General features: G+C 42.5%; 1 protein-coding gene across 1 annotated transcript in view; it reads left to right on the forward strand.

Annotated features, from left to right (window-relative positions):
- LOC135875586 (maestro heat-like repeat-containing protein family member 7) overlaps positions 1 to 21923 on the forward strand; it is a 43047-nt gene extending 21124 nt beyond the window's left edge. Inside the window, exons 9-21 of the mRNA XM_065400515.1 lie at positions 2078 to 2227; positions 4737 to 4891; positions 5741 to 5891; positions 6477 to 6670; positions 7122 to 7259; positions 7381 to 7498; positions 7988 to 8128; positions 8988 to 9164; positions 11523 to 11681; positions 11953 to 12075; positions 14996 to 15098; positions 16285 to 16350; positions 21601 to 21923. Of these exons, the coding sequence (XP_065256587.1) occupies positions 2078 to 2227; positions 4737 to 4891; positions 5741 to 5891; positions 6477 to 6670; positions 7122 to 7259; positions 7381 to 7498; positions 7988 to 8128; positions 8988 to 9164; positions 11523 to 11681; positions 11953 to 12075; positions 14996 to 15098; positions 16285 to 16350; positions 21601 to 21923 (1998 nt within the window). The remainder of the gene's footprint in view (positions 1 to 2077; positions 2228 to 4736; positions 4892 to 5740; positions 5892 to 6476; positions 6671 to 7121; positions 7260 to 7380; positions 7499 to 7987; positions 8129 to 8987; positions 9165 to 11522; positions 11682 to 11952; positions 12076 to 14995; positions 15099 to 16284; positions 16351 to 21600) is intronic.
- The last annotated feature ends 247 nt before the right edge of the window (positions 21924 to 22170 follow it).

The following is a 22170-nucleotide window of genomic DNA, read 5'->3' on the forward strand; positions in this document are numbered from 1 at the left end:
GGTTCCTTATGCTCCCATTCTCTTCTGTGTGCTGGGATCCCTTGCTGGACTACATCTCCCATGTAGGGAGGCCGTTTGTCTGGCTTAAAGCCGGACAGTCCTGTTTTTCTATGGTTTGTTCCCTGTGTGGTACTGAGGCAAAACCAGGAGTGTTTGTCTGATGCGATGCACAGAAGATGCCATTTTGAAGAGCACACTGTCTCGCCCTTGCCAGGTGACCTCACACGCATATCTCATGGAAAGTCATGCCTGGTGGGGGTAGGGTTCTCATCAAAATGGCATACTCCGTGCAGTGTGACATGAGTTCACGCCGGTGTGGTTGGGCCCACACCATTCCTGGAAGTAATGTAATGTCCAGTATTCTGGGGATGTGTCAGTAGCCAACCTACTCCCATGATGCATGTGGCGAGAAGACTCCTATTACACACCACAGGGGATTAGCAAGAAAGGAGACGGCAGTGAATATGGAGAGATGTAATCTGGCCAGGGAGACCTGCCCATGGAGGGAGAATCCGGGCATGAGGCGTGTGAACTACAACTTGATGGGGAACCAATGCAGCACAGAAGAGTGTATTTAATGTCAAACCAAAATGAAATGTTTTGATTAGTAAACGTTGAACCATTTTGTTTTGATTGGAAATGTCAGAATGAAATGGTTCAACCTTTCCTAATTGAAATTTTTGGCCAAAATGTTTCAGTTTTTGATTTTTCAACAGCTTAAATTTTCTGTGTGTGTAAGGAAACCTCATTTCCCAACTAGATCTAATTATAAGCCCTATTTTCACATTCTTTGTAACTTTACACAGAAATATTATTTTTATCTAAAAAAAATGAATATTTTCAGAGTAAAGATGAGGAGAAAGGATGGTCTTGTGGTTAAGGCTTTGGACTAGACATCAGGAGAGCCAGGTTCAGGTCCCAGCTCTGCTATGGAATTCCTCTGATAGCCTGGGCAAGTCCCTTGGTTGTCTTTTGATTCCTTATCTGTAAAATGGATTCAATACCTCCCTACTTCATACCAGTGCTGTGAGGATAAGTTCATAATATTTGTGAAGCACTTGGATAACAAGGTGATTAGGACCATATATTGTGCATATTTAGACAGTGTTTACTAGAATTCTTTGGGTACGTCTACACTTACTTCCTGGTTCGGCGGCAGGCAATCAATCTTCTGGGATCGATTTATCGCGTCTTGTCTAGACGCGATAAATCGATCCTGGATCGATCCCGGAAGTGCTCGCCGTCGACACCGGTACTCCAGCTCGGCGAGAGGAGTACGCGGCATCGACGGGGGAGCCTGCCTGCCGCGTCTGGACCCGCGGTAAGTTCGGACTAAGGTACTTCGAATTCAGCTACGTTATTAACGTAGCTGAATTTGCGTACCTTAGTCCGAAGTGGGGGGTTAGAGTGGACCAGGCCTTTGAAATGTTTTGAGATGGTTTACTCAGTGTCCAACTTTTTGGGGGTTTCTTGAACAGAGAGCGAAAAAAGCTTGATTGATTTGTATTGTACATTCAGTTAAAAATCTAGTGCATATGCTCATTTAAAATATTTCAGAAAGACATATTTATAGAAACTGTCATTTGGTAATGAGATGCATGCTTTATAAAATCTGCGTGGCCCCACAGTATCTATGCAGAGCAAGGAGAGGTAGGGAAGAGGCAGGAGCTCTGTGGAGTTCCTAAGTAGGCTCGGTGAGGCGTTTGGGAATTCTAGGATGTGCAGTGATGGGGACTTTGTAAAACACCTCAACTCGACCTTTGCCCCCCACTTTTTTATAAACATGGGACTTAACGTACAGTTTTGTTGCCTTTTAATTAAGGCTGCTACATAATATTATTGCTGAAACACCTATATACCAAGACATTTTCAATTAAAAATTTCAAAGCATCTAAAATATGAAAATGGATCCTTGAAGGATGTTGGATAAACATTCAGTTCATGTGATTTCCTAGGTCCCAAGCATACCCATCTCTTCTTCCTTTCAAAACTGAATTTTGTCTGTTAGTTGGTCGCTCCAGCTCTGGTGACAGCAGAAACTGTGTTACCATGACATGCTCTTCTCTGTTTGTTTTAGGCTTTTGCAGAATATTTTACCCCACTTCAGCTAACAAATCTGGTTCTGACAGCACTTGATGGTTTGACAGATCCCAGGGAGAAAATATCTCGGGCAGCTGGAGAACTGCTCAGCGCAATTCTGGAAGAACGGGGAGCTGATCTGGAGAAGGTAGGAGATGGTGAGAGAGGCCGCTGTTAGAATTCCCTGTTCTGGAGCCAGGAGGTGCGGCTGCCGGCTCCCTGTGCTGAAATTGTCCATTGTCTTAGTTCCAATGCACTTTGTAAGAAAGTCGTGAAATGGCTCCTCTTTTCAGGGAACCAGAATCTGGGTGCAGATGTTGTTTTTGCTGAGGTGCTGCCATTCCCTCATATTCTAGTTAAAAGTGTAGATTAGGGTGGTTTATGGAGCCACAATAATGACTCTATAGGTTAGCCCATAAAGTAGCTTCTATTATAAGCCCAATTTTGAAGCCTTTCTAGATTTCTGAGGGGCAGGGACCTCCTTTCTCCCTGAAATTTCTCATGCCTCCTCTTGGGCCAGTTTGGTTTGTACATTGAGAAGTAAAGAGAAGAAAGGATTTGGACAATTTTTAGTAAGGCTATATGGAAAATACTGTAGTTGTTAGATGTGAAAATTTGAAACTGGGAATTTTCTGAAGTTCTCTGCAAACTTCATAGTCTTTGAGAAAGGCATGAAGGGACTTATAAGCAATGAGAGGATATCTTTAAAGGTTAAAGTTCAGTGATACAAAATAGTTAGAACAAAGCAGTATCAGCATTTCTATTACACATCTGATTTTGATGCCCCATCACTCCAAAACAAGAACTCCACTCCATCACTCCAAAATACTCCTTTCCCCCTGAAATTTAGCATATGTGCTCTCTTGGCTGGGGAAGATTGAGGTGAATCAGACAAGATATGTTTGGTTTATGAGTTTGAAAAAAAGATATATTTTCTCCTTTTAGCAGATGTTCTGACTTTGCTTTTCTTGAAATTTTGTATCTGACAAGTTGATCCACTCCATTTTAGTCACTTGTTCTCAATGAGATCTGGTGCATAGACTGATATTAGAAGGTTAGTATTGTTAATTGTGGAGTTATTAGCTATGAATATTTACACCTCTGGGAGCTGTGTGAGGATTATGGAGTTTATAAACTTCTTGCTAGGTTTTGTTGAGCTGGTAAATTCAATAAACCGAATAACATTGGACTGAGGTGGTGGCAAACTTTGCAGCAGGGACACAGCACCCACCCATGATACTGGGGAGAACTTGTGTGGATCCATAACACTGCTAGGGAGAAGGGAGACAAAATGAGTCTCCAATTGATGTTTCTCCCCCAAGACACTGAATGATCTTCTGAGGACAGAGAAGAGAGAGAGAGAGAGAGTTACACCTGAAAGTAGAGTAAAGGTAGTAAAGGAGTCAGGAAAGCTGATACACACTGTATCCTATCCATACTAGAGAAATATTCAGCAAACAGGCTGAGGCCTTACCACATCCCCATAGAGCAGTGGTTCTCAAGCTAGGGCCACTGCTTGTTCAGGGAAAGCCCCTGGCGGGCTGGGCCGGTTTGTTTACCTGCCGCGTCCGCAGGTTCGGCTGATCGCGGCTCCCACTGGCCGCGGTTCGCCGCTCCAGGTCAATGGGGGCTGCAGGAAGCGGCGCTGGCCGAGGGACACTTTCATTGTCATTCACTTGTGAAAAGGGGTTCTAAACAGGGTTTGCAGTAGTTATACTATATACATTAGATGGAAATGTAGGGTTATAGTTAAGGTGATTTGTGAATCCTTAACTTGTTCAATTCCATGACTTTCAAAAGATTTTTTTTCATGAACCACAACCTTCTAATGAGATTCTTATGGTCTACGGCATATGTGTGTGTAAGTGAAAGGAAATATTATCATTCTTTATTCCAATTCCTGCAGCTTTAATTGTAAAGGGGATGTCCGTAGCCTGTGGGGAGGTGCAGCTTCCTATGGAATGAGAGTTAGTTCAAGATACAAAATGTTATAGAGGAGTCATATTGTCCTCTCTCCCAACAAGACTTTAGATTTCCGCCACTGATTGTTGTTTTGTCTTAATCTGAAATAAGCCATGTAACAGAAATATGTTTGCTATTTTGGGGAGGGTATGTGTGTGTGTGTGTGTGTGTGTGTGTGTGTGTGTGCGCGCGTATATGTGTGTATGTGTATATGTGTCTGTATATACACACATATATGTATATGTGTGTGTGTATATATGTATCTGTATATACATATACATATATATGTGTGTCTGTGTGTATGTATATATACACATACATATATGTGTGTGTGTGTATGTGTATATATATAAAATTATTTGTATAAAAGACATAAGTAAGTGTGGGTGGGTGGGTAGGTAGAAAAATTCCAACTGTAACTCTGCCTGCCCAAAAAAGGATTTTGTCTGGGAATATATTTACCTATCTGGTGTTTCTCTGGGAGTCCCCTGCACTCCAGAAATTGACCTGTTTTGTTCTTTAGGAAGGTGTCTTCTCTGGAGAGGGGAACTCATCCTATTGCTGAGTGATCATCACTGTGGCACTGAGATTTAAACTCACCAGGAGGGGGAAATAGAACAAGATCCCCCATTCCAAACATACAAACACATACACCCAAGTATAGGAAAAAACCTTTAACTGTGTTTTTCTTGCAGGTAGATGACACTCTGACTGGTATTTACAAGCGCCTCAGCCTCATCCATGAACCCATCACGAGGCAGGAAATGTTGAGGGCAGTGTGCTTCTTGGCTGGAAACAACACCAAGAAAGTGGTGCCGATCCTGTTGGACCACAATCTCCCATGGGACAGGTAGAAAGCTTGCCAGTGCTCTTCCTGCCTTGGATCTCCAAATGTATGTTCCTTCTTTCTCTTTGTCTCAGCATTTTACGCACTCAGATTTCATGTTACTCTCCTCATTGCACTGGGTTGTGATTAGAGCTAGTTGAAAAATAGGATATAATTTTCACAAAAAAATTCATCTTCTATTTGGCAAAAGTTGAAATTTTAACAACAAATTCAGTCAATTTTTTAAAAGTTTTTGACCTGCTCTAGTTGTGATTAATTATTTGACGTGTTATAATCTACACTGTGTGATAGCTGACTGTATGGAAACGACATGGCTGGCTTTACTGGAAACCGTGAGACAGCCTACTTTTCTGGTGTAATAACACACAGTTGTGGCAAATGGAACCAGTGTCATGTCCATATGATTGGTGGGGAATCCCTTCTTCCTTCTTTTTTCCTTTCCCAGGACACATTGTTTCTTACTTCTCTGCTCTCTGACCCAGGGCATGATTCCACTCAAGACATCACCAATATATTTGGATAGGGAGACGAGTTATAGCAGTATAGGTCTGATCCATGTAGAAGATCCATTCATGAGGGATGCATCGTATCTAGTGGTCTGAGCACAGAGCTAAGCATGAGACCCCCGGGTTCTTTACCCAGCTGTCAGTGTCTCATTGTTTGACCATGAGCAAATCACTTTACAGCTCTGAGACTCGGTTTCTTTATCTGTAAAATGCAGATAATTATACTTACTTACAGTACTGCACATAGGTGTTGTGAGGCTCGTTTCACTGCAGCCCTCTGAGATCTTTGAATGGAAGTTGTTATAGAAGTACAAAGTATTATTTTATTGGGCCTCTAAATTCGTAGCAACACAACTGAGCTATGGAGGTTCCTGGGCACCAGAAGAGAAACCACCCTCAATGTTCTTCAGTTGCTGATAACAATCCTGGAGGAGAAACCAGTCCAAAAAGTCAATAGCAGTATCTCTGATGATGAGACCTCCCTCCAGCCTGTTGCTGTGAGTACCCTAGCATTTCATAGGCTATTTTTTTGACAGCAAAAGGTATAACTGGAAAAGCAAAGCCTTTAGGGATGCTTTCTTTTTTAGTAGTATATAAGGGGGACACTCTGCCGTCCCTTCAGGGCCTGGAAAATTCCTCATTTGATCACAGATTTATACTGGCCCTCCCTTTCCTTAAAGCCTTGAGATGAGCCTTGTGTCTGAGCATCTTGGGGAGTCAATTTAATACCCTTTACATTTCTTTCTAAGGGTATGTCTATACTACCCGCCGGATCGGCGGGCAGCGATTGATCCAGTGGGGGTTGATTTATCGCGTCTAGTCTAGACACGATAAATCGACCCCTGAGCGCTCTCCCGTCGACTCCGGTACTCCACTGGTGTGAGAGGCACAGGCGGAGTCATCGGGGGAGCGGCAGCAGTCGACTCACTGCAGTGAAGACACCACGGGGAGTAGATCTAAATACGTCGACTTCAGCTAAATTATTCACATAGCTGAAGTTGCGTATCTTAGATCGATCCCCCCCCCAGTGTAGACCAGGCCTAAGAAAGAAGAGTAACAGAATCTTCTTTTATCCTCTTCAGGTAACGTGTGCACTGTGCGAGATGCTCTCTGTCCCTGGCTGCAGAGATGCAGTGCAGGAACTTTACCCCAGCCTCTTGTTGGCAGTGCTTAGTCATGTCCAGCGAGTCATTGAGCAGAACCCATTAGAGAACATGGTGGTCTATAGGAAAGAGTGTGGCCAGGGGCACAGGCCCAAGGCATTTGATCCTTCCAGGTAATTACTGAAAAGTCAAGGTTCTTATTAGTCTGGTTGTAACTCCTATAGTATTTCTGTTTTGATGAGCGTGTGTGGTTTATCTCACTGTGTGTTACATTTCCATGCAGTCAGCAGGGCTCCCTTACTTACAAAGAATGGACAAAATGGATAGTCTCTGTATCACGCAGACAGAAACTAAGGGCAATATCTGAGCAGAAATGAGAAGAAATGGCTCCCACAGTCCTTCTCCCATTACTTCAATATTCACACTTAGATTAAATAATCACTCAGCTCCCCTTGCCCACTTCTGGTCTCTCCACTCTCTTGTTAATATTACACAGGGTGCTGAGTATTCAGGTTATGTTATGTTATAATACAGTATCTGTGTCTTGGGGTTTCTATAGACTCACGTAGCTACTAGGAGTGGCACTGATGTCACTCAGTAACACTGGAATTGTTTTGAATCTAGCTGTGCTCTGGAGGCTGTGAAGACCCTGCTCTCAGGCGCTGGTTACTTCGAGGTATTAGACTATGTGGAGGAACACAGAGGGTGGGACCTGCTCTCCAGCCCCAGTGAATACTATTGTGGAATAATGGAGATCACAAGGTAAGAGACAAAAGCCACTCATTCATCAGCCTGGAACCAGTTGGGGTCTTTGTTCCAGGAACTTGCTACACAATTCATTTTTCACCTGATAACACACAGGTATGTTTGTGTCCTGTTGCAGTGCCATGGTGAAGCATTTCAAGCCTCTTCATCTGCACAGGATTTTTAACAAGCTGATTCCGCTGCTCAACAGTGAGAATGAGCATGATAAAATTATGTCCAGGGCCTTCTATGCTCAGGTAAGTTTCTTTAGCTATTTGCAGAGCTGGAGTTCTAGAGAGCATCTTGCTCCAGACCTATTCCAAAAGTGAATGGGGCATATGCAGTAGAAGATTTCAACAGCAAGTCTTACTGGGATGGAGACAGATCACCTAGGAGATGGTTCTAGTTCTCTTGGACCATATTAAATGGCGCATTTTATCTGTGGTTTTCACTTTGCAGTTCTTGGGGGTCATCTCTATTAAATGACCCCTAATCTAACTCAGTGAAAACCATCACTACCACCATTTCAGTAAGGGAGATTTCCCTTCAAATCTAAACATTACTCTGATCTTGAGAACAGCTGTTTATCCCAGAGCTCAAAATGGCTGGCTTAAACCTCTGGGTGAAGTGTGAGCTTTCTCGACACAGCACAATTTATTTCTCAGGAAAAAGATGATATCCACCCAGAGAATAGAACTGGAAAGTCTGTTGTTAATTGGCTGCATCTCATTTTGTGTTGCTTGTAGCTTCTCTGGCACCGTTCTGTGGCCCAGAGTCTGGAACTCGACGTCTTGGCCCCCCTGAAAAAATGGATCCAAGAGCCAAATCCCATCATGAGGCTGCTGGGACTCAGAGGAATTAGTAATTTAGCTCTTCACCCAGGGAAGGTGAGAGAGATATTATTCAATTATTAAACAAACCCCAGAAAAATACACTAGAAATGATGGTGACGCAGAACCGAATGCAGAGCAATTATGTGAGAACTAAGGCACTTGTGTTGGTGTCACTGAAACAGAGTAAAACCAAACCAAGAAAAAATAAAATTACTGGGCTTGATCATGGTTTAGGGGGTAACAATTAGATGAGCTCCAGTAGGTGACAATGCAGTCCTGGAACAAGGAAAAAATTATCCTTTTGTTGTAAAACACACATTAGATAAGGGATATAGTAAACCTAGGATAAGACATTGTATAGTAAATTGTTCTGTCACTGGTAACTTTTAGAGTTGATCGCATAATGAAAAGCCATGTTTATTAATTTTTTAGTGAATGAACCACTCTACCCTGATTAACTGGCATTCATAGTGTCAGACAATTGGTAATTTGTGAATATTACGATGACTACCAGTATGGAAATATTCATAAATCCTTAAAGTGTCACAAACTTGTAACGGAAGTTTGTTTTTCAAGACTGGACAGTCACCTTTTGTTGTTCTCCTGTTAAATAGCTTCAGTCATCAATCAGGGAGCAGAAACAGTACTTTGTGACCAATCAAAAATCCAGAGTTATGGATAACTGGAGCAGACAGCTGGCAAACTGTGGATAAGCCACTCGTAGTCTGAAAATTATTTGTTCAGACAATCCAGGGAATACTTGTAAATGTAACAAATGCATCTTCCAAAATGAGAAATAGTTTACAAATTACTAATTAATCCCCCCCAAAGACTAAATTAATTGCATTTTTAGTTTGACTAATCCTATTCTACCAGTTCTCGTAGCTTTTAATAGGCTGCTGCTTCTGTGCAGGCGACACATTTCAGAAACCACCTTCCAGTCCTCCGGGAGTTCCTAAAAGAGAAAGAGGAGAGGATTGCAGAGCAGGCTGTGAAAGCCCTAAGAAATATCATTTACTACATGGAAGGGGAAGAGGTCAAGGTTGCATTCTGCCATATCGTCCGGCCTCTTTGGCAGCTAATTACTGATGTAAGGCAATACCATGAATGACTCTGCATGTGTGCACAATATTATACAAAGGAGTATAGTAGTTACAGAGAATACAGTGAATGGAGTGACTGAAGCCAAAGAGCCTCCAATACTTGTTTGCTTGTTTAGTTTGCTTTGAATATATGGGCCTGTGCTGTTCATGCCTTTCAAGTCATATGATGAGCACTTTCACAAAGCATGATTGATGAAGAGTCAGAAATTCTTTAGAATACAAATAATCAACAAGCAAGGCACAGCAGACAGTGCAGTAATGCTGAGAATCCTACAGACACGGCATAGAAAAGGCCTATTAAGTCATTTCTGTATCTGAGGGAGCAAATGGAGGTTTGTTCCTTCAGGGCTTTCTCTAGTCTAATTTTAAATAATTAAAGCAAACAGATTTCCACCATTTCCCTTGGGAAACCTCTACAGTCCAAAAGGCCCTCAGTGATAGGATATGTTTCCAGTTGGACCAGCCTACATTGTCCTTTCATCCCATTACCCCTAGTTATATCTGTTTGCAGGGCCATAAATAGAGCCCAGCAACCCAGGTAATATGTATTGAGCAGGCCACAGAATTCTACCATCACCTCACTGATCTAGCAGAACTTCAGGTAGACAGCAGAGTGTTGTGGATTGAATAAAAGATCTTGTTACTAATCGGTCTTGCTTGCTTTTGTTCCTCTCTTTTCATTTTCCATTCATTCACAGCAATTTTTTCTTTCTTTATGTATATTTTGGTGTATCTTTTTGCAAGTTAATTTTTCGATAATGGTTAATAATCCCTTCTTTTCCTCCATCCTCCTATTCCCCCTTCCTTTTAGTATTTTGGTGTTCTCTCCCTCCTTCACCCATATTCTTTTTTAATCTTTTTCCTTTCATGCCTTCCTCATCCCTTACCTTTCTTTCCTCATCTTCCCTCGTTGTACATACTCTTTCCTTTCTTTCTTCTTGTCGCTAATCTCTCCATTCTTCTCTTTTAATCTATTCTCTTTCCTTCCCCTTCTTTAATTTTCTTACCTCCCCTCCTACACACATACACATTCTACCCACTCCTCTCTGCATCTAGCTCTTGCCAGTCAGTCAAACTGCATTCCTCAGCCATAGTTCACTCACTGTTTTCTACATGGACCTGGCATGTGCAAGGCGAGGGTTGGGCAGAAAGGGGGAGAAAGAGGATTCAGCTACTGGCACCCTCTCAGATCTTGAGGACCATGGAGCCATATTGGTGGGAGTTCCTCCCCAGGTTCAGTCTGAGGAATCATGGGTTTTTCACTGCCCTCCCCCAGATAGGAGAGAAGACAAAAGTGAGAAGGGAATCAAAGATCACCATCCCCTCCTTTTCACCTGTCCCTACCCCCTCACTGCTTAGCACGCCTTCTTTAGACACAACTTCGTGTCTCACTAGGATGGACTATTTTAGGTAAACTACTGCAGCCTGGCCAGAGAGCAGCACTCATTTAAAATGCATAATTTGTTCCCTTCTTGACTGCATCTTGGTCAGGACAAGGTCCCCAGCACTGCCCCAGAGACCTGTACATTGAAAAATTCACTAGGAAGCAAGCAGTGGATTGCCAAGGGTGGAGCACTGTGCTGGGGAATCTAGTTGCTTTTGTCCCTACTCTGTCCCTTTTACAGTCTGTACTTCTGTGTTTCATTTCAGCCATTTTATAATTGCAGTCAAAGAGATTGAGAGTTTGCATGTGAATTCTAGTGCTAGTGATAAGTATCTGGGTGACAACACGGGATACTGATGTCCTCTATCCACAGAAAAGGGGTATATAATATAATAATAATTAATGGAGATATCCCATCTCCTAGAACTGGAAGGGACCTTGAAAGGTCATCGAGTCCAGCCCCCTGCCTTCACTAGCAGGACCAAGTACTGATTTTGCCCCAGATCCCCAAGTGGCCCCCTCAAGGATTGAACTCACAACCCTGGGTTTAGCAGGCCAATAGCACAAACAACGGCCCTGCAAGCAGCTCCATGCTGCCCTGCTGATGTGCCTCAGTCCTGACTTGGAAGGACTGTGGGGGGAGTCCAGTCTGCATGGTCTGTTCATTCCTTGGTGCTTTCTCATAGAGTGCCAGCAGTGATAAGGACCTCAGGAAACTCAATCAAATCACCAAACAGCCATTGGACCGAATCCACCACATTAAGACAATTCATATGCTGTGGTAGTGCTGACTGACATGTAGATTATGCTGCTTTGCACCTTGCCTCTCTATACATCTAAAGATTGTGCTAATTGGCAGTGTTGATGATGTCGCTTATGTTATGTGGAGATAATTGCAGTAGTTGATTGCAGGAGTCTTTCACCCTGAGAGGTTTCCCCATCTCTCTTTTGTCATTCACAGGAGAGAGAAAAAGTGCGCATTTCTGCCATCATTGCCTTTGGCAAAATGCTGAAATGTGTGAACAAATATAAACCTGGACCTGTCATCCATAATGAAATCTACTGTGCTCTGGTGCCTCTGATGCTCGTCATGCAGGGGAATAATCATGAGATACTAAAGGTGAGTCAGAGCTAAGGAACCTGAATTTTCAGGATCTCCAGCCATGTGGAAGTTCCTCTCTACATCCATGTTCCAGTAGAGAATCTTATCCTCAACCATCCTTAATCTTACCCTGTGACGAGAGGCAAGAGACACCTGACCTCTCCCTTCACTTCCCAGGTCCCAGGAGTCTTTGACTTTATTCTTCATTCTAGTTGTATTTTCTCACCAATCATCAGTTTTCAATTCTTGTAACCTCAGGAACTCCTCCATGTCTTTCTTTATCTTGCAGGCATGTGGAGACACCTTGGCAGAGTGTGCACAGGTAATGGGATGGAACCAGCCCAGGAACTTGTTCAGACAAATGACACTGAGTGACCATCTTCAGGTCTTGCAAGAGATGTGCAAATTTCTGGTAAGTGAACTCTGGGTTTTCAATGGGGTTGGGAACAGGAGATGCAAGCTAGTGCTTCCCCTAATTCTGAGTTTGGAGAAGCATAAGAGGCAATATAATGTGTCCTCTTCGGTGTATTAAGCTCACTAAGAAGACACTAGAATCTGTCTTTCATCACCACAGATGCCCCACCCCATGTTCCCATTTTATTTCCTTTCTACACAACTAATGCTGCTACATGGAGGCTTCTTCATTCCACACAGCAGCAAGAGCAGTTTCCTATGAAGGAAAAAGCTCAGCTTGTTGAATAATTAATTATTGACAGTAGCATTTTATAAAAATACCAACAAAACCTGTCACATAAGAATGGCCATACTAGGTTAGATTAGACCAATGGTCCATTTAGCCCGGTATCCTGTATTCCAACAGTGGTTGTGCCAGATGCTTCAGAGGGAATAAACAGAACAGGGCAATTATCAAGTGATCCATCCCTTGTAGTCCAGTCCCAACAGTTGGAGATTTAGGGACAGCCAGAGCATGGGGGTTGCCTCCCTTACCATCTTGGCTAATAGCCATTGGTGGGCCTTCATCCTCCATGAATGTATCTAATTCTTCTTTGAACCCAGTTATACTTTTGGCCTTCAGAACATCCCCTGGCAACGAGTTCCACAGGTTGACTATGTGCTGTATGAAGAAGTACTTCCTTATGTTTGTTTTAAACCTAGTGCCTATTAATTTCATTGGGTGACCCCTGATTCTTGTGTTACATGAAGGGGTAAATAACACTTCCTTATTCTCTTTCTCCACATCATTCATGATTTTATAGACCTCCATCATATCACCCCCCTTAGTCATCTCTTTTCTAAACTAAACAGTCCCAGTCTTTTAAATCTTTCCTCATATGGAAGCTATTCCATGCCCCTAATCATTTTTGTTGCCCTTCTCTGTACCTTTTCGAATTGTAAGATATCATTTTTTGAGACGAAGTGACCAGAATTGCACACAGTGTTCAAGGTGTGGGCATGCCATGGATTTATATAGTGGCATTATCATATTTTCTGTCTTACTATCTATTGACCCTTTACTAATGGTTCCTAACATTCTGTTAGCTTTTTTTGACTGCCACTCCATATTGAGTAGGTGTTTTCAGAAAACTATCCACACTGTCTCCAAGAACTGTTTCTTGAGTGGTAAAAATCTAATTTAGACCCCATCATTTGTATGTATAGTTGGGAGAATTATGTTTTCCAACGTGCATTACTTTGCATTTATCAACACTGAATTTCATCTGCCATTTTATTGCCCAGCCATCCAGTTTTGTGAGACACCCTTTGTAACTCTTCACAAGTCAAAGTTAAGTCGAAAGCTGATTGTGTAATTCTTCAGCCAGCTTTCGACTCAACTATCTTGAGTAATTTGTATTGTTTGCAAACTTTGCCACCTTACTGTTTACCTCCTTTTCCAGATCATTTATGAATATGTTGAACAGCACAGGTCCCGGTACAGATCCTTGAGGTCCCTGCTATTTACCTCTCTCTATTCTGAAAACTGACCATTTATTCCTACTGTTTCTTTCTTATCTTTTAACCAGTTACTGTTTCATGAGAGGACCTTCCCTCTTATTCCATGACTGCCTACTTAATGTAAGGGCCCTTGGTGTGGGACCTTGTCAAAGGCTTTCTGAAAGTCCATGTACACCAGGGGTTCTCAAACTGGGGGTCAGGACCCCTCAGGGGGTTGCAAGCTGTCAGCCTCCACCCCACTTTGCCTCCAGCATTTATAATGGTGTTAAATATATTTAAAAGTATTTTTCATTTATAAGGGGGGTCGCACTCAGAGGTTTGATATGTGAAAGGGGTCACCAGTACAAAAGTTTGAGAACGACTGACGTACACTATATCCACTGGATCATTCTTGTCCATATGCTTGTTGACACCCTCAAAAAATTCTAATAGAGCGGTAAGACATGATTTCCCTTTACAAAAGCTATGTTGACTCTTCCCCAACATTCTGTGTTTATCTATGTGTCTGATAATTCTGTTCTTTGCTATAGTTTCAACCAGTTTGCCTGGTACTGAAGTTAGCCTTACTGCATGTAATTGCCAGGATTGCTGCTGGAGCCTTTTTCAAAAATTGTCAACACATTAGCTATCATCCAGTCATCTGGTACAGAGGCTGATTTCAGTGATTAGATTACATACCACAGTTAGTAGTTCTGCAATTTTATATTTGAGTTCCTTCAGAACTCTTGGGTGAATGCCATCTGATCCTGGTGACTTATTACTGTTTAATTTATCAATTTGTTCTAAAACCACCTCTACTGACACCTCAATCTGGGACTGTTCCTCAGGTTTGTCATCTAAAAAGAATGTCTCAGGTGTGAGAATCTCCCCCTCATGCTCTGCAGTGAAGACTGATGCAAAGAATTTATTTAGCTTCTCCGCAACTGATTTGTCTTCCTTGACTGCTCCTTTAGTACCTCTATTGTCCAGTGGCCCCACTGATTGTTTGGCGGGCTTTCTGCTTCTGATGTACTTTTAAAAAATTACCTGTTAGTTTTTGTCTCTTTGCTAATTGCTCTTCAAATTCTTTTTTGGCCTGCCCAATCATACTTTAACTCTTGCCAGAGTTTATGCTCCTTTCTATTTACCTCACTAATATTTGACTTCTAGTTTTTAAAGGATGTCTCTTTGACTCTAAATGCTTCTTTTACTGTAGGGACATTCCTAGCCTCAGTGCCTACTGGTCAGTACCAGATTTCATACCATCAAGGTCAGGATGTCAGAGCCTTGAAAGCATCATTAAAATAGTCCCCCAATCATAGGTGGTTAATGGATCCTCTCTGCACTTGAATCCAAGCTGTGTGAAGGTGTCCTTTGACCCAGGGACAGTGGTGAGCTCCGTGCTCTCCCACTATGGTGTATCTCTTCTTGTTTTCTAGGTGAGGAAATGCAGGAGAATGGTGGGGGACTTCTTACTTAAGAGCATAGCCTACCTAAAGAACCCTCAGCCCCTCTTACGAGAAGCAGCAGCCAGGTTTATAGGTAAACTCAATGGCTCAAACCCATTTTTTTCATCATTCTGCTCTGTTACCTCTAGCTGTGAGAACTGCATCCTTGGCTCCTAAGTTACTGACCTGAATCAGACCTCAGGGGTTTGTACAACAAATGGGGCAATTGATGTCCTAACCACCTAGTCCTCTGCATCTAGGAGACTCCCTCTCTCCTGTTACCCCAGAGAATCTCTCTATTTTCTTCCTTCTAGAGCAGTGGTTCTCAACCTGTTTATCATTGTGGGCTGCAAGTTGAGAACCACAAAGCCCCTACCCTAAAACTGCCCACAGTCCCCTATGCCCACTTCCTCCACCCAGAGCGGGGCCAGGAGTGGAGCCCTGGGTGCAGGCCGGGCAGCTGGACCCCAAATCCTGCCGTGGGGGGCTGGGCAGCAGCGGGGACCTGGACCCCATGCCGCAGGCCAGGTAGCAGTGGGGAGCCGGACCCCATGCCGTGGGCCGGGTAGCAGCAGGGAGCCGGAGCTGGACCCCATGCCGCAGCGGGGAGCCGGGCAGCAGCTGGAACCCCCAGCACCCGCCAGGAGCAGAGCGCCTGGAGGGGCCGGCAGCCAGGACCCGAGAAGGGGGTCAGGAGCGGAGTCCCACCTAAAACCTGGGGCAAACCCCTAGTTCCCAGAGGCTCCCCCCCCCCCGCAAAAAAACCCCTACCTACAGACCCACTCTCCCACCTCCTACCCCACTGCGGCACTTACCAGTCCCCTGCTGGCAGGAGCGCTGGTGTAGGCTGCGAGAGGCTGTCTTCCACTCAGCCAGCCCCGCTCCTTGCCAGACCAGAGTGGCAAATTTTGAATTTTTTTTTTAGCACACAGCTGGGCCGCAGCTGTGTGCTAATTGGGCCACGCATTGAGAACTGCTGTTCTAGAGGAATTGCCCTACCTTTGCTGTTCTTCAGCTGGTCCCATGGGAATTTCTGTAGAGATCAGATCCTCAGATGTTGTAAATGGGTGCAGCTCCACTGAAATCATTTTACACTCTCTGAGGGCCTGGCCTCTAGTCTCCTTTAGAATTTGGTCTCTTGGGAACTTCTTAGAAAACTTGGGACTTGGAGGATTTGTCAGATTTCCCGAGAGAGCATCTTCCTACCTCCTTCATTTGGGAGGAGTGAAACTTTAGAAGTTAGGTAAAGTACCTAATTTTTGTTTGTATTGCATATCCAGAGTTCACAGTAAAGAATTTGAACTTAATTCAAGTCGACAGAGATGATGTGATGCTACTGCTCAATGGTAAGGAATTGCTTGTGATCCAGGTTCTTTTGCAATCTATAATGCGCCTTCATTTATGTTATCAGATGGCCTCTGCCTCCCCCCACCCACCTGTCCTCTGGGCAGTAATTCAGGAGGAGTTTATAGAAATGGAGACAGTACCGATTACATTTTAAAATAATAATTAAGGCTATAAACAGAGAGAGTGCCATTATAGATACTTGTTACACCTCTTCTCATTTATTACTACAGGAGGACAAACTACAATATTTGTAATGAATAATTTATTCAGTAAATGTTGCCCTTTAGTTTGCTTGCAAATTATTTGTGAGCAGACTTCAATTTTCTACAGATTTTGTTCATTATTCCAAAAATGCAAACAGTACTGTTAATACAAACCTCATTCAGCCTATGAGTTGTCATTGATCTGCTCTGCCTGTTTTATTTATTTATTTACTATTCATTATTTGCTATTTTTGAGGTAAGTGGTTGCTCACACAAATCACATGCTGTTTCTTCTTCCTGAATGGAAGAATGAAACTTCTGTAAACAGGAGTGGGAAATCAAAGGTTTCCAGTTGTTCATGCAAACACCTGTGGTGTGGACCTTCCTATGGTTGCTTATTTTCACAAATATTTGTGAGTCTTTTGCTTTGTGAGAAAAAAGATCATCCCTGGTTTACAGAAAATAAAAAGGGTCACAAATCAATAATTTTTTTTAATGAACAGATGTTTGTGAATATTCTTTTAGCATTTTCTCAGCTCAGCTCATAACCTTCTGAAAAAAATCTCAAGAAGACTTTCCATGGTTAGTTTCAACCCATAGGTGAATTTCTGAAAATGCTGAGGAAAATCCCTTTTGCTACTTTTGAATGAAAAGAAAGTTAAGTTTTTATCCATCAGTAATGAATAACAGCTAAATTTTAAATCTTTGCACAGCTAGTTTTGCATGATGAGTTAAAATAAGTTTTGGGGGAAATAATTAAGTTTTGGGGAAAATAATTAAAGTAAAAAGTGAAAAATAGCATCAGAGCATGCTCAGTGGGCATGTGCTAAGATTTTAATGGAAACTAAAAAAGTATCACTGTTTATTATTTGTATTACAATAACAACCAAAAGTTCTTATAAGGATGAAGGGCTAAATTCTGTATAAACACAAAATAAAGTCCAGTCCCTGCACTGAAGAGCTTACAGTCTTAGAAGGACTATCCTCTACTTGTTTACATTAGAGGACTGAGGGAACTGCATGTTTTCCCTTACAATGGGGCCAGCATGGACAGGGTTTCTTGGTGGGGCGATTTGCAGGTGGGAAATTGGAAATCTCTCGTTGAAAACGGGATTTCCTGTAAAACTGGTGTGAAATCAGGGATAACAAAATTATGGACATTAAAAAAAAAAAGTTGATCCTGGATCCTCCCATTGCTATATGTATTTCATTTGTGAGTTAAATGTGTATCTTAATGTGTGCAACATGGGCATAATCATCAGAGTGTTGGGTGAAATCTTGCCCCCACTGAAGTCAATGGCAACAGAATTTCACTCCTTACCTTCCAATTCCCTGCCTTTGGGTCTGAAGTGCCTCTGCATTTCCAATGGCAAAATGTAGAGGCAGTAAGCACAGAACTGGAGGAGTTGCTAAGCAGCATGCTTCTGTCTTTTGCGCAAGCCTGTGGCAGTCATTGCGTGGCTGCTCTGTGGTGGTGTGCTCCATTGATCAGGAAGGAACGTGCTGGGGTTGGGAGGGAGCCAGGAGAAGCAGCTACTCTCCATGGCATCTTTATATGACATATCCATGCAGCATTAACTCTTCCCCTATCCTCTCCCAGAAGGAAGCTTTGTGCAAGGAGGGAAGCCATAGCTTTTGCAAAAGCCGTATTAATAGGGAAGATAAAGAAGCAGGGAAGTACCACAGAGCGGGCCAACTTCTCTGGCAGAGTCCCTGGCATCTATATAATCTAAAGGCCTTGCTTTTTGTTTGCTCTGTGAGGCCTCAATCTCCTTCCTGTCCAGGAGACCCTGCAGCAGCATGTGATGCAAGTCAGACTTCTTGATCTTTTCTTCTGCCTCTTTCCCTTCTGTGAAAAAGCTGGTGAGAGGGGAGGGTTGGTTAGACAGGTTTAAATTCTTACGCTTCTTTAACTAATTTGTGGGATTTAATGTATATTTCAATTAATTTAGTGTTGAAAAATGCCAAACTGACATTGATCACCCTAGAGAGTTGAAATCTTCCTATTAATCTGCAGAATAGGTACAGCATGAGTGGTGACCATGCATGTTACCCCCCGTCCACCCCATTGCCTCACCAACATGCTTCAACCTGGACTGGGACAGGAGGGACATCCTCGAGGGTTGAGACTGGACTTTGGGCTCCAGGGGCCATACCTTTTTTGTGGCATCTTTGCTGCAGCTGTCTAGAAGGGTGCAGTTTGCTGTATACTTGTGTTTGAAATCTGTCCAATAAGTTACTGGACTGAGATGGCAATATTTTTATTATAAATAATTCCTATATTTTTTTGCAATAAATCACCAGAAATGGATGGGTCTTACGCAAGAGTTCAACAAAAATATGTAATATGTCATTAGAAAGAATTTCTTCCCTGGAGGACTGAAGGATTGCCAACCTTGTACCAATTTTTTTAAATGGTGCTAAGGGAAATTAAGAATTTATTGACAACTTACTTCAGTGCCTGGAAAAAATAGATCAGAAAATGGTTACATTTATAAAGCACTTAGAGGAGTGATGTCCGGATAATCCAGGATCAGTAATGGTAGCATAGTTTCTGTCATAGTAAATGCTGCCTTTCCAAGATGAAAGAATTGTTTGAAAGAGTTGAGAAAGTAGCAGATAAACGAGGAAATAAATATGTTTAGCTTTTCAAAAGGCTTTTGATAAAGTCCCTCATAAAAGACTGTTAAGGAAACTTAGTAACCAGAGAGCGAGAAGTAAATTTTTGGCATATTAATAACTTGTTAAAAGACAGAAAGCAACACAAAAAGCATGTTGCAGTCTCTCAAGGATCAGTAATAGGACCTGTTTTCAATATCCTGGAAGATGGGATGACTAGTGAGGTGGTGAAATTTGCTGATGACTCAGTCATTTAGATTAATCAAGACTTGGAAGAATGAAGAGGAATTTTATAAGACTAGAAAATTGGGCAACATAATGGGGGAGAAAATTCAGTGTAGTTAAAAGTGGGCACATTGAGAGGCTATGAATTGGTCGTAACCCCTCAGGAAGGAGACCTAGATGTCATTATGAACAGCTCAGTGAAGACTCATAAGTGCTGGGATAAATTGGACAGTAGCTTTTTAGCACTTCCTAATAAAGATAACTTTATTTATCTTGAGGTGGTGGAAAGCTAATTTATTTTCTTGGCTCTGCAGTGTACAATTGACCATATTTTGATGTTTTACCTTGGTTTATTATCTCCTTCGCTTTCATCAAAGCCAAGCAATGTTGTGTTGGGCTGGTTGCACATTTGGATGGGAAATCTCCAAGCAACAGTGTAGGTCCAGTGTGTGAGGTAGCAATTGTGATTCAGTGAGCAGCATTCTTCCTTCTGAATGAGTTCTAAACTGATGCCAGACCATGTTTCTAGGGAGCAGTGTGCTGCTGCAGGCACTACCCAAACCTGAGATCTCAATCTTTTCTGGTTATTGAAGATGCCCTTAGTAAGATTATTTTAACTTTAGTGTCCTGGCCAAATTTCAGTGGGAGCAACTACATTCTGCATATCTAAATCCCTCCTGGAGCTGCAGTAGGATAAAGGTTTTCTTCACTTTGTGTCCTGAAATGTGTGCAGCGGGTTGTGCACTTGAAGGAATCCTTGTGTATAGTTTATATTTGAATTTTTAAGTTTATAAAGTGCTTAGGGATCCTTCAGGATGAAAGCCCATTATATCAATATAAGGTACCTAATTCTGCTCCTACTGACAGGTATAAAATAGGAGAACCTCTATTAAAGTCAGTGAGCAAAATTTGGCCATCTGGCTGAGTTGCACTTGGCACAGGCCTGGAGGCAGGGCAGGGGGTGGTTTATATCACCTCTGCTGCTCCCTAATCCTTGGGCTGCTCTTGTATAGTCTCAGGGCTGTTCTAAATTGCATCCAGCTCCCCTGGGCAATGGCCCTCCTGTCATGTGCCATTTCCCTGGGTCAGCCCCATTGCTAAGGGGTGAGGATAGCACCGTGCCACTACTGGCTCTGCCTCTCTTGGGAATACCCCTTCCACTGGGGAAGTGCTCGGGAGACCAATTAAAACAGCTCTATGGCCCCTTTGCCCCAGTGGGCTGGCAAAGAGGGGCCAACGATCTAGCCCAGTAGTGTCACACTGATGTGAAACCAGTGTCACTGAGATCAAAATTAGGCCCATAATATTATTTCCCTTATGATATGGTATTACATACTTAGCTTAAGGGCATATTGAGTTTTTATTTGCTTTCCTCTGAAGCATCAAGTACCAGCCACTGCCATGATAGGATACTAGGCTAGATGGACCATTAGTCTATTGCACTACGATGCCTTTTGTATTCTTAACTCATTTCACATAGCTATCCAATAGAAAAGTCATTTACAAATTATAGATCCAGGCTGAATTCGAACCAATGATTTGAAAATGAAAGACTCTATAGACCAGTCCCAATCTTCAGCACTGCAGTCTTTATTCCTATTTAAAATAGATTCAAATGAGGTTTATAAAATAAATTAGAAATGGGGGAAAAAGTGCTGTTTCAGGAATGTTCCCTACAGTGCTTTGTGTAGTCATGTGGTAAACATCAGTCAAGTCATAAGGCATCCAGCCCTTTTTTCTTTGAGACTATACTACAGTTTGAAAGACTTCACTATTTGGCCTACATCTTTTGTGCTTAATGTCATCCCATTATTTCTAGCTACATCCCTTTACAATTCCTAACCCCTCTTCTGATAGAAGGAGAGTTCCCAGGTGTGAGTGTGTTCTGTGTTTGCTGAAGAGGTTCCAAATTTCCCATTTACAGAGGAGAAATGAGGACTTCACAAATTGAACTCAATGGTTCTCAATCTATGGCATCTAATGTGATGACTGAATGCTTTGGTCTGAAGGTGGTGACGGGGGGTGAGGAAGGCTAAATTCTCATCCTGGCACACATGGCAGATTAGAAATGATATATATTCTCTGCTTCTGATGTTGGGATATGGCAGGGGGCCCAGGAAAATGGCATAAGATAATGGAGCCTAATGAAATGTCATCTCATTAATACTGTGTGCCTTGACTTGCATTTCTTCTTGGTTTCAGCTCTTGATGATCTCAAATATGACCCTATAGCCTCAGTTTGCATTGCAGCTATAGACACCATAACAAATATTGAGACAGCTTGTTTGCCTGAAGCAGAGCCTCTCTCCAGATTGAGGAGGTTTTTCTGCTCTCTGCCTGTTCAAAGAAAGATGAAGATTTTTAAAGACAGAGAAATCCCATTAAAGTTCAAGTCCAGCTCAAAGCAATTGAGAGGCAAAACCGTCCCTGAAGATACCTCAACAGCAGGCCAAGAAGAAGGGGAAAAGAGCATGAAACAGAAGCTATGGAAGCTCACAAGGAATATGAAAAGGAAAAGACTCTAATGTTGTGGAAATATCTTCCTCAAAGGTATTTTCTACCCTCTGACGTTCCAGTAATGATTGATTCTGTTGAATATCCTGCTGAGAGAGGTCATGTGAACTTGAATGGGAGGCTGCCGCTCCCCAGCCTACATCTGATGGGTTAGAGTTGTTGAACCCGAGACAAGAAATCCCATTGTATCTTCCTTATTCACACTCCTGGAATGTGTTCAAGATCCCATTCTCCAGATATATCAGATACATACTTCTA

The sequence above is a fragment of the Emys orbicularis genome, chromosome 3 (assembly GCF_028017835.1).
Source record: "Emys orbicularis isolate rEmyOrb1 chromosome 3, rEmyOrb1.hap1, whole genome shotgun sequence".
NCBI lineage: Eukaryota > Metazoa > Chordata > Testudines > Emydidae > Emys > Emys orbicularis.